This window comes from Pristis pectinata, chromosome 1 (assembly GCF_009764475.1).
Source record: "Pristis pectinata isolate sPriPec2 chromosome 1, sPriPec2.1.pri, whole genome shotgun sequence".
NCBI classification, from domain to species: Eukaryota; Metazoa; Chordata; class Chondrichthyes; order Rhinopristiformes; family Pristidae; genus Pristis; species Pristis pectinata.
Window position 1 is genome coordinate 60,187,429 of NC_067405.1, and position 13,750 is coordinate 60,201,178.

The 13,750-nt window shown below is 35.8% G+C and overlaps 1 protein-coding gene across 2 annotated transcripts in view; it reads right to left on the reverse strand.

Moving 5' to 3' along the window:
- The window catches only part of armc8 (armadillo repeat containing 8), a 105,613-nt gene that overhangs the window by 39,619 nt on the left and 52,244 nt on the right, over positions 1-13,750 (reverse strand). The window contains exons 13-14 of one of the 2 annotated variants that reach the window (XM_052024340.1): positions 5,184-5,266; positions 1,564-1,645 (exon numbers count right to left, since the gene is read on the reverse strand). In XM_052024340.1, coding sequence (XP_051880300.1) covers positions 1,564-1,645; positions 5,184-5,266 — 165 coding nt within the window. Of the gene's footprint in view, positions 1-1,557; positions 1,646-5,183; positions 5,267-13,750 lie in introns of both variants that reach the window. The other variant, XM_052024331.1, reaches the window with a different exon arrangement.

A 13,750-nucleotide genomic window follows, 5' to 3' on the forward strand; every position in this document is an offset into this window, starting at 1 on the left:
AACAAAATGTATTTGAACACCACATGTTAAGCTTGTTATAAATTCAAAGTCCAAGGAATAAAGAAAGCAGTAACAACACAGATACAAAACTGAGTAAGGGGGAAATAACTGTTTTCCAAGATTGTAAGGCAGGAATACAATGAAGTTCTCCAAGTTTCAGTACTCTGACCTCCATTTATGTTGCCAAATTACAAACATGATTCAGATTCAGTGGGAAAATTTTGAAATTTATGGATGACGTGAAACACAGAAGTATAACAAACTAAAGAATCAGGAAATAAGACTTCAGTGGGACGTGGATAGGTTGGCAAAACTGTCAAAAATGAGGTGAATGAAAATCAAGTTGAGGTGGGGTAATACAATTCTGTAGGAAGACTTTGGAGATGCAATACATATACAGAGGAGCAAGAAGGGAGATGTGAGGGTGCTTGTGAGCAAGACAGGAAATATATACAGGGTCCTGGGATTTATTTATAATCCTGGGAATAGAGGACAAAGGTCAGAAAGTTATGCTTAAATTTATGTAGAACACGAGAACAGTTCCAGTTGGAATACTGCATCCAATTTTCAAAGCTTTGAAGAAGTTAAATATAAGGTTTGCTAGAAATGATTCCACAGATGAGGGATAATGACTGCATTGATAGAGTAGAGAAAATTAAAATGAGATTTGCTTTTTAAATTATGAAGATTTAGGCAGAGTAAATAAAAAGAAACCGCCAATGGCTGAAGGATCGAGAACTAGAGGCATAGATCTAAGATGGTTGGCAAATGGACAGAGAAGCCATAAATGAAAGCACAAGAGTGGTTAGAATTTAAAGTGCTGTGTCTGATAGAGTGTGCATGCAGATTGAATGGTAGTTTTCAAAAGGGAAGTAGATAAAAATTTGAAGAAAAATTTGCAGGGATTTGGGCAAAATGGGACAAAAGAGTCAAAGTAAACTTGGCAGGTGGAAAAGCTTTCTTCCATGCTGTAAAGTATGATTTCTATGATATCTATAATGTTCAATGATAGTTGCAAAGGAGATGGAGAAGAACCTTAACTTCCTTGTCTTTTCTTCTATTGCACTAGATTATAACTGATCTTTACTCCTAGAATTTTATTTGTAATTTGCTAAATTGAAATTTTGCATTCTACCTCCCCTGACTTCACAAATTCAAACCTGCCACTCCAAACATGCCATATTTTCACTCAGAAGCACACATCTTTAATACGCTACAGTTGAGATATTAAATCCACCTGTGAACTATATGTTAGATACTGACATAATTTTATTGAGAGTCATCACTGAAATGCCTGTATTTATATGCAGGCAAAGAAATTGTTAACACCATTGTCACTGGTGTATTTGAAAGACTGAATTCACAGGTGATATACTCAGTGTACCAATGACCTTTATTAGTAAAGACTGGTAAAATATAATTATACTCAACCTTCCATGTCTGCATCACACTTTTCAGGCGAGTGGCAGAAACAAAATTTATTTTGGAGCTCTACTGAGAAACAAAATGTTTAAGATTTATTCTGGTATAATCAAAGCTGCTATAAATGTATCTTACTTCTACCTTCATTAGTGGTTTCCATACTGTATGGTCCTGAAAACTTGTGCGAAGCTGTTGTACCGACCTGGACAGACTGTGCAAACATCTAGGAATGAAAATTAGGAGAACATAGAAATCTTCATAAAAATATATAAACAAATGTGATTATCCTTCTGTTCAGGAAAATGGAATGATCAAACATTGAAAACCGATGATTATGCCAGTTAAATAAGACACACTCCTATCAATACCTGAAGCAGCCAAACCCAATAATTTATTAAAAACAGACTGATGTTCATCAGTAGCAGGAGGTCTGGGTTGGCAGACAAGTCAGACAGATATCTGCATTCTTTGTTTTGGAAGAGGAGGATATAATGCTAAATTGTTTAGGGAAAACTAAATATTAATGAAGAGGAGAAATTTACAATTAATTTAGAAACATTCACAGCAATGAATTGACACAAATCACCAGACCCAGATGTTTTCTGAGCATTATATGTGCGAAACAAAAACCGTGGGAAGCATTTATTAAATTTCCTGAATCCACTGGATTTAGAGACAATACAAGAGGATTGGAAGGTAGCAAATATCACACTTCCCAATTAAAGAAATGAAGACACAGTAAAGTGCAGAAAATCAAAGTTAAATCAATAGTGCAAAGACTTCAATAATGCATAAAGGGTGGAGTAAATGGGCTCTCAGAAAGATAGAAATTGATTGGGAATATTTCAGGGTTTTATAACAGATGGATTTTGTCAAACAACCTATTAGGTTTCCAGACAGTGAAGTTACTGAGACAGAAGTTGCAGTAAAGACTACAAGTATTATTCAATAAGTGTATAACAACACTGGTCACTAAGATTCAGCAAACCCTGTTGAGACTGACAACAACAAAAGGAAAAGGATATTAAAATGGTGCATTCATTAAGTTGTAAAGATTCTATGCTGGAAGTTGCTAGGATAAACTGAGACATTTGGAATTACAAACAGTCTTTTCACTTACCAGAGAACTGTTTGAAAGTCCAGGGGTATTTGGGATTAAAAATAGAATTGTCTATTTGGCATGCAATAATGAGTGCTATTAATGTCAACAGATGATGCTAAGCTAGGAAATATTGTAAATTATGTAAACAGTATAAGAAAATTACAAAGGAACATTCTATTTGTGTAATCTGACTGGAAAATATTGAAAGAAATAATGATTGAAGGTTTCATGGTCCAGGCTTCAGAATCATTAAAATGTAGCCTTGGAGTGGTAAAAAAAATCAATGGCTAATGTAAATTGGACCTTCATCATAAGTAATAATATAATAATGACAAAATATAAAAGCAAGTTACCTTCATTTTAATTTTACAGAAGGCTCATCATACATTATTTGGGCAGTTTTGGCACTGGGAATGATTTGCTGGCACAAAAAATAGTCATCAACTCTTCAGTAATATAATACCCGAGTCAAACTGAGTTATTTGAGATTCTGTAAACGTTGGCTTTGTATGTAGTCCTTGAGGAGCTTAAATGATCTGTCTGAGATGTTGGAAGCAAAGAGAAACTATAATATCTTTCACAGCCTCAGAACATACCCAAGTCATTGAAGTGCAGTGACTCCTTCAGTGTGCAAGTAATGAAGTGAATCCTGCTGGGCTGGGGTCGATAGTTACAATTGCAACAATCAGCTTTCAGCCACTGAAACTTCTGCAAGTCTCAGGCTTCTACCCAAACCTTTATGAGCATGGAAAACAGACTTATTGAGTGACAATCACCTTGCTCTGTTACTCACCTCCATATAGGATACAGCAGCAGGATCCAGAATTGATGGGATTCCTTAGCACTACAAGACAAAAACTGCTACTCCAATCCAGGGCCAGGTCAAACTTGGCACTAGATCAAAGACCTTTGTGGTTTCAATGGAGATTTTAAGCTTGTAGATTAGGCCAAGGGGAAGGTGCTGTGTTTTATATGCTTATAATTAACTATTTTTTATTGTTAAGATCTACTTAATAATCTTCTTAATAATTTTGTAATATCTTAAAACATCACTGCTGAGATGTCAGTGCCTGACTTGAGGTTGCAGAGGATCTTCAAGGTACGTCCTCCTCATCCGACCAGATGAGCGAGGGCAAGCAGAGAGCACAGGGGCAGCAACTGCGTCCAGCAGGATCAGCCTTATGTTACATTAAGGAAGGAAATGCTAAATGAAAGGACATATTTCTACACTGCCAGTTGAAATCCAGGATTTTTTTTCTCAGATGATTCAAAAGCTGGGAAAGAATAAATGCAAAGTCATCTGCCCTCCTCAAAAATCAATATATTACTTGGAAAGTAAGGATTGAGAGGAAGTACATAGAAGATGGTCAGCTTGGACAAGTTGGACTAAAGGACCTGTTTCTGTACTGTATAAATCTATGACTCTATGAGTCTAAGATGGTCAAATGAGATTAAAAGCAGAGTACATGTGCGAACAGAAATAGAAGAAAAAATGAAATGAATGGTCTACATCTGTTGTACAATCCCAAAATAAAATTGGCCATTAAACATCAAACAGATCAAATGATTTGATTTTTGGCACTAATCACCAGGCAGAGTTACAACACTGAAAGATCAGAGGTTTCAAAACAAATTAAGGCTTTTCAGTCAAGCCATTTTACAACTGTTCAGAATAGTTCCTCACATAAACTTAATCCAGCCCATCAGCTTTGAATGAAGAATGTCCTAATGTCATTTTAATCTTATATGCATTAATTTGAATCAGTGTCTCCTTGCCAAATTATTTATAAATTTAAAGAATTAACACTCATATGCCATAAAATACTTTGACTAACAGTAAGGTCCCTTTCAATCATCATCTTTTACATTCTAGGAGACAAAAACTCTGTTGCTGGTTTCAAATCTTGCATCGATCTGCAGCAGCGGACTTCTCCAGTGAAGCTGACATCTGCACATGTACCAGCTTAATGGAAAACTACATAATGAAAGACTACAACTCAAAAACAACTTTTCTGATAAATCAAAAGACAACTCCACCTGTACAATTTTATGTAGCTGCACCCATCGTAAATATCAAATTGGAATTTGCCTATCTGGATTTATTCATTAAAACGTGTCCCAAAATAATTCAATGTAATTCAATTATCCACAAATCAAAAGGGTTGTTGGGTTTATTTCCTCAAAATAAAAATTATTATTCAGCTATGTGAACCACTAGGAAGAAGTGGCCTAGTGAAGAAATTGAAAGCATGATCACAAAGTTGTCAAACTTTCATTTTAATCAATTTTTTGAAGTAGTCATTCAAACGCAGCACTACAATTTACTTTTTTCCCCCCAATCAAATAATAGTTTAATATTAACAAAGTATTTACATTGCAGGATTATACACAAGGGCTCAACAAGGGCTATGGTTAAGAATCAGACCCTCAGCATTTTCTTCAATTTTGTAAATGCAAGTATTTAAAATATAAATTTATGGTTAACCAAACCCCGATCAGCTAATTATATCACAAATCTGGTTTGTTTACCGTTCATTGCACATATTATTATCCATCCAAAGTGTCACAGGTTGGTGATTAAAGTTTCAGTTTCTAGTGATACATTTATTGTAGAACCACCAAACTAAATTTCAGACAGGTAAGTTTCAATAGTTCATACCTGACAGCAGCTAACCGCACCTTGATACTAGACTCAGCTAAGCCAGTCACAATTCGGTCCATCATATTCTCAGTCTCAATTATCTAGAACAAAAAGTTAACAACAGCATAAATAACCAACAGAATTTGTGACTTCAGAAATTCAATGAGGCAAAATTAAATTTAGCCATTGTACTTTACAAGAAGCTAAATTGTTTCAGTTTTGGCTAAGCAAAAAGAGTACAAAATGATTCAAATAGTTTTCGCAAACTTGGTTTTGATCAGCACGTAAAATTATTTCATTTTATACAATGATAGCAGGAGCTCATATGGACTTGAGAAAAGTGAAGGAAATAAATAATCTGCACCAACCCCTTAACCACAAGTTGGGGGGGGTCAAATTGTTTTCTATTTTGCATCACTTGACACCACCAATTGCAACTTCCTTTTCTGCCCCCACCCAAAAGCTTTGCTTCCCATTTAAGAGATCTCAACAGAGTAATGAAATCTGCTGGCAACCAAAAGACAACACATGGTCCGGCTTCATCAGCAGCGGTAGTTGTTTTCATAATGAACTGTGCTGGTAGGAAGCTCTCATGCAGTAGCAACTGCTCATCTCCTGGGTTTGGTAACTGAGATCTAAAAAGTAGAAGTGATCAAATGAATCATCCTGATTGGCAGTTTTCTGTAAACAAAACCCTTTTTAAAAAAGTCAAAAGGACTTATTTCAAAATCTGCTTTAAAAATGGATACTAAAAATTAGTTATTTTTTGATTTACATCTTTTGATACATCTTTCTATAAACCCTTGGTATTGGGGGCAGGGACGGAGATCAAGGATCAAGCAAACAGGAAGAATTATTGGATGACTTGCAAAGTTATAAACATGAAGTAAATCTTTCCTATTAATCCACGTTTAAACCTTTCCATACTGGTTTCTTCCCCTGTCAATGCAATACAATGGCCCTTACTAAGTCACAAATGACACCTGGGGGTTACAATGGCAGCACACTTTCCCTCCAATTCTTCTTAATCTGCAGCTTCTTTAGTTAATCACACAATTTTTGTCCAACATCTCCATTCTTCAGCTGCTGGGACTATCTGGCTCTGTACCCATCTGTCTAATCAGAATCAGATATTTACCTGTTTCTCAAATGCTTCTGCACCATTACGTCCAAAGACCCAAAAGATCTACGATTCACTCCAATTTCTATACATTCCCCTTTATGGCATGATTACTGTCACCTCAACCCCTCCACTGCCTCCAATTTGTCATTTAGCTTATGTATCTAATTAGATATTGGGAAGGCAGAAGCCATTGACTACAGACCTTCTCGTGAACTACATAACCAAGCCACAGACTCCATCCTCTTCCATAGACACTGCTTGAGGCTGATTCAGATTCTGTGCAATCTTGATATGTCAGCTGAGCTGCCAATTCCATATTCTCTCCATCCCCTAAAACCACCCAATTCCACCTCCCTAACGTCTGTAATCACTGCTGATGCCAAAGCCGCCAAAACCTACCTACTCCTGAAATCCTCAACCATTCTTTTGTAACCCCTAGAAAATTATTCCATAGCTCTCCCATCACACGCCATAAATTTGAGCTCACGCATAACTCTGCCACCCACATCCTGACCTGTACAATCCATCTGTCAACCACACGTTCAATGGCCTACACTGACCTGGCAGCACAACTACATCTTGAATTAAAAAAGTCACCTGCATCTAAACCCTGTGCTCTCCAGATCCTAATCTCTACATCTCCAAGTTTTACTATCCTTCGAGATATCCATTTCATCCAATACACCTAATAGCTCTTTCCAGAAATTGACAGCGCACAGGCTTTCACAAAACATCTTTCAGAGACAGTTCTCCCCAGCCCTCCCCACCCCATTCAAGACCTGAAATGGAGCGGAAAAAAAAACAAACTGCTGGAGGAACTCAGCGGATCAGACAACATGTGAAAACAGGAGGATAGTCGACGTTTCGGATTGAGACCCTGCATCAGCGTCCTGATGCAAGGCCTTCACCCAAAACATCAACTACCCATCCTGATTCAGGATCTCAACCCAAAACTTTGACTATCCCTTTGCCTCCGCAGATGCTGCCTGACTCGCTGAGTTCCTCTAACAGTTTGGTTTTTGCTCCAGCTCCCAGTATCTGCAGTCTCTTGTGTCTCCAACACCTGAAATTGAATTTTCTTTCCAATAAAGTAGAATGCAGACTACAAAGAATAGACCATATTTCTATTAAGCTTCAGCTATCAAAATACAATCAGCAGGTGGAGGCAGAGCCCCTTCCTTGAAGGTGATTAGAGAACCACTGGGCTTTTGCAAGAATCCAGCAGCTTTCATGGCTCTTCTCTTCTGATGCTAGCTCAACAACCTGCCAAATTTAAATTCACTATTTACCAAGCACTGATCTTAGGTTTGCTAGTCCAGAAACGTGATCATGAGGCCAGTCTACCATTTTAAACAGCTCCAAGACAGCAATCTTTTCCTAAATTTTTCCTCCACCGCAAGAAATTTTAAAAAGAGAATTAAGTATTGCAGGATGTACTAAGATGTATTTGCTGCACAACTTTGCACATTGTACATTTTAGGAAAGGCATCTAGTGCTTAAAACCAGGCTAGGCATGGAAGTGACTAAAAATCACTGGAAAATCTTGATTCTTAGGTGGAACAGATTAAACCCAATCCTCAGAAGTAAGTTAGACAAAATCAAGGGATATAGGGTTAGTGCAGGAAATTGGCTTTGAGATTGAAGATCAGCCATGATCTTATCGAATGACTGGTCAGGCACAAAGTGCATATCCTACACCTGATTCTATTTCTTTCAACAGAAATACCAGTTTCAATTCAAATAGTACTATCTCCAGAAAAAGATTTTCTGGAGATTAAAATAAATGCAAAGGTAAACTCCATCTTTAGTAATATGTACATCCCTGAAAAGCTTAAAGCATTTTTTTTTATTAACTATAACAGATAAGCATTTATCAAATTTTTGATTACACTTGAGGTTATGCACAGATTTGCTCATTGAAAGTGCTTTTTGTCTAAGAATTACTTTATCAATATCAGAATTATATATTTATAGAAATACTATAAATACATAAGCATTTTCAATGTTCATAAGGAAGAAAACAGAGGGTAGTATTTCTGGTCTACATTTCAACAAGGTTAAAATATCTCTCTTCAAATACTACAGACTTGTAGTGTTTTTTTATAGCTTAAACTTTTTATTTCAAAATTCCATCAGTCATATTTATCTAATTTCAACATTAAAGTACACCATTAAACAGCCAAATTAATTCATAATCTATAAATTCAATTAGATGGAAACAATGATGACAGAGAATAATAGTGCTGACTTGTGGTGAAGGATGACTACAATAACTGCACAAGAAAACTCCTGAAAAATTCATATAACAATGCACTTCCCCATTTTCTAGCTAAACAAATTGGAAGATATCCTTACAAAGTATTTGTACACATCTCTCTCTCTCTCCCTCCTTTTCTGTAATGCCTGGAGTCACAGTGAGCGGTGAAAGGCAGTAACCAATATACATCTAAATTAGCATTTGTTCTGTAGCAAGTGGACTCAAATACAGGGAACTTGGGTGGATGCCTCAGATTTTAACATGTAGACAGACAGAATGAGCAAAATGCATTTCTTCATCTGAAAATGTGTGCACGTGATTATTACAAATCAAAATGTTTTGCAGTAGCAAACAGTTCCCATCAGTAATCATACCATGCTCATGAAAATGCAATTTGCCCATCATATACAAGAGTTAATAAAATATGGCAATGTTATCAAAAAATTTAAGTTTACTAAAAATGAAAATCCTATGCTGCATTTATGGAACATCTGTTGTTGGGAGGTTCCATAATATATCAATAACCAGGGGAGTAATTCCTCTCCCAAAAAATCCCAGGCTGATTTACTCCAGAGTCAGCCTGCAACCTGACTGGGTTTAATTACATTAGCTTTGATATAGTGGCAGGAAAATTGTGACTTTAAAACACCCGCCACTCAAAGCAGAACTCATATCCACATTATGAAGTGTGGGTGGGAATTATTATGAACCCTACAGACCTAGAGATGACTTTATTTGTCCCTCAGCCCAAACAAACATTAGATAACTTCTCACTGAACAATCTACATAATCAGGGCACAAAATTACAGCTGCTGGGATTGTTATGTTTGAAGTGTTATTTATGTTAAATATATTTTAAGAATCAAGCATCAGGCATTGCGTGTGTACTTTATCCACACCAGTATCACAGGTGAGTAAATGCATCCACTTCTGCACAAATAAAGCACTCAAATGCTGCAACCACCAACTTTGAAGCTGACAGCACAAATGGCAAATGGTCACTATTCTTTCCCTGAAATTCACAACTCTGTGTTAAATGTGAATACTTTTAGTGAAAGATGTTGTATTTAACAAGATAAATTTGGATAGAGCTCCTTCCATCAAGCTAACCATTTCTTGCTGAACTAAGAGGGAAGCTTTCTGCAACCTCTGTTGATCTTTTCACATCTCTGTGCGCTCAATAAACATTTATATGGCATCCAATCATCTGTCTGAAAGAATTATCAGAAAATGCAATTACACTACATTGACAAAAAAAATCCATGCACAGCAAGATACAACAGTGGTTAATTATTTAGTGGTATTTGTTGAAAAACAAATGGCTTGAAAACTGAGAGCTGAGTACATTTTTGAAAAACAAAGAGTGATCATTAACATGCATGGGGACATGCATTTGATTTAGTGTCATATCCACAGGAGTCAACTCTAGTAATCTTGCTATATATCATTGGGCTGACATTTTCAATTGGGAATTCAAATGGTTGGCCTGGGGCTGGAATTCTCAGCCCTAAGATACACAGATGAAATTGCAACCAGTAGGCAAACCTGTTTATTAGTACATTAGTACTAATCAGTGAAATAAACACTGTAGCTCTTCAATTGATGACTCACTATGTACTTGCCATTGTATTATATATATTCAAAGGTATATTTTAAATATGCATACACCATTACAACAATAATTGTTTTTTTTTGCCAGTGATTACTCTTGCTCTGTTGACACAAGTCTCCCACCCATGGTTCCCATTCTCCAAACTTACCTTGGCCAAATCCAGAAAGCCAATCTTATTTGCCAAATTGGTCCTGGAGCTGAGTGGCAGCAGGACCTCAAAAGGAGTGATGAGATGGGTCAGAACAAGCACTCATAGAAGACCTCTGGAAGCCTATGACAGTGAGCCAAGGTAGGGATGGGGCTCTATTGGCTAAGTTATCAACATTTTTCCAATGTTCTGAATGTCATACATTCATAAACACTTGAAAACAATTAAAAATTAAATTTCAAAAATTAAAATTCAAACAAAGCAAAAGCACAAGATCATAAATAATTTAAAATGCGCAATAAAACCATACTTTAATAAGTCTATTTTTCATATTCCTCCCCTCATCCTATAATCTCCAATCAAATGAGCTCAGGTCTAATCTGCCAAAAAATCCACAAGTACATGCTAGGGAAACTCAATGAGTATCTGCTACTTCATTGGACTCTACAGGAACTTGAGGAATGAAGAGCAATTGGGAAGTGGGTGTCCTGAAAACGTACCAGCACTGGGAAGTGGATGTTCACATGAGAAGTCCCTGCACTGACACACAGAAGTGAACTGAGCCATTATTTTCTTCAAATAAATGGCATCTGATCATTATCAGGAGGGCACTAATGTATCATCAAATGGTTAAAAAGAATTTGATGTACACATCTTACATTTTTTATAAAGCAGTTACAACTGCTAACATCAACGTTTATGACCATGCGTTATGCCTGAAGGAGCTGAATCATCAATGTAGTTAACAAACCGAGCATATTGCTTCTCCTTCACACTACAGGGTCCAATCTGCCACTCATCTTTATCAGGAGTTGTTAATGAAATAAAACGTACTAGAAAGAAAAATGATGTCCTGGGTGGTGAAAATACTTGCAATGATTTATTTATGTACAAAAAAAACCTGAGGTGCCTTAACATCAGGAAGCATAACAGCATACAGTTAAAAGTTGACCTATGACAAGGACAAATACCCAAATCTTGGTGGTAACTGGGAGTATACAGACCAAAAAAAAAGACCCACAGTAAATTCAAAGATTTCCTTCTGTTAAAATGGATGCTTCTTAAAGGAATGGTTAACTGTGTAGAAAAGTACAACCTTCCAACCTGTATTTCATATTTATATGATCACATTTATGGTATAGGAATGATATATTATTGAAACTAATGAACAGTCCTAAGGAGCTCAATGGTCAATATTTCAATAATCCTGTTGGCAGGTACTCTGTAACCAGTTTATAAATGTTTAATGATATAGAACATGCATTATATATTTAATTTTTAATTTCAGTACTTCAAAACATTGAAACTATGACTTAGCTCTCATAGTTTTATCCCATTGTTAGACCAAGTTTGTAGTTTCTTCATACTGTCAAGTCTAATAGTCCTCATAGGAAAGACTCATTTATGTAGCATTGTTTATGGTCTCAGGATGTCCCAAAGTGCTCTACAGTCATTGATGTACTTGTGAAGTGTCATAATGTCAGAAACACAACAACCAATTTGTGCCTGGCAAGCTTTCATAACAGCCAACTGACGTCGGCCAGAAAATGTTATTTCAGTAATGTTGATCGAGGCATTGATATCGCTAGGTCATCAGGGATAGGTCCCCCTGCCCTCATTTACAATAGTACCATGGGATCTTTATATCTATCCAAGAGAGCAGATGGTGCCTCAATTTAACATCTCATCTGAAAGACAGCTACTTTATCAATGTCACAGATCCTCACCTACCGCACTAGAGAGTCAACCTTAAATTTTCAGCTCGTTTCCAGAATAGGGTCTTGAAACCAACAAAATTCTAAATTGGAAAGAATGCTCCTAGTTGAACCATGGTTATTATTAATGACAATACGATCCATAGTTTTTCAAACTACCAATGGCAATCTTTAAAAGGAATGTAATGTTCTTTAACAAGAATCATTTTCTCAACCAATCATAAAACTGCCAGCTCATAATTCACAAAGTGCATAAATGTAAAAGTTATTATGCAATTTTAGAATTGTTCAGAAATAAATGAACAATAGATTAAATTGCACTGAAGATAACTGCAAATATATATTATTACAAAAAAAATTCTGAAATATGTTGCTACATTAGTTTACTTAGGATTTATATATTTATCAAAAATCATACTAAGTATATTGGGAAAACTAATAAATAATTAAGTCAACTACAGTGATTTTAAAAACATAAAACAGACATATTCATAGTTAATGGTGGAAAATTCATTTATAATCTATTGTATTCACATTGCATTATATGCATTCATTCCTTAAATCTAAACTATCTTATTTTACAACATTTCAAAGTATTCCATGAGAAAAACAGACCAGTAAGATTTTCATATTGAAACTTTAAAAAGTCACTCACGGCAATTTTAAATAAACATTCAGATTCTGCATCTATGGATTTATCAATTTCAATAATTAAGCAAACAATTAAAAAATCAGTAAGTAGGTAGCAATATTAAAGTTTATAGTTAGAACATAAATTATGATATACATTAGTATACTTCTGTTGCTTTGATTTATATTGAACACAGGGAGCAAGTGTGTGATTTTCAAATGCTAAACTAGGATTTGAATTATTGCAGTAGTTGTAAACAGAGCATTAGCAACCGCATTGCTTCAGATGTGCATTAATTAGACTCTGAAAAACTGTTGAGTTCACCAGTTCCAATCCAGGATTTTCCTATATCAGTTCAGATGAAAGATATTGCCCTGAAATGTTAACTCTACTTCATCAGAGATACTGCCTGATCGGCTGAACATTTCCAGTATTTACTTCCTAACAAAGTAAGTTTGAATTCTTCCTTTTGTTACTGACATGAGTTACTGATAGAGTATTTCAACTTCGTGGAAATTGTTTTTATACTCAAGATAAAGGATCAGTGCTGGAGAACAGAACATTTCTTTCTTCTGGCAATCTTCAGAATGATGCACTCCCAAGTGCAGCATAGGCAGGTACAGATTATGTGCCTTAAATACAGGAGCAAAATACTTTATTGCGCCATAGAATAAATTTAGATGTTTCCCTCCAGGTGCCAAAGTGAAGTTTGATAACCTACTATACAATTTCATGTCTCCAGCAGGAGAAACCACTTTAAAATTCATTGTTGAATTGGAGTCACTTTTCATTGAAGCATTAAATGTGGAGACACACTTTGAAGAGTAATTATCCTGAATACTAGTGATAAAAATTGAGTGGATAAAACATCTATTCTCGATATCTTATTCTTAATCTTTCCTTGTGTCTCATTCTTTAAGAAATATTGAAATTACAAAAACCAGAAAATTTTCAGAAATAATAGACTTTAGAGTGAAATACTAAACAAAAGAATCCCAGAGCTTTCCACTGCCACCATTGTGTATGTGATGTACCACATGACAGACCAGTCTGAAGCTGATAAAAGATTTGCTGCAGCTGTTCTGGAAAATACAAAAGA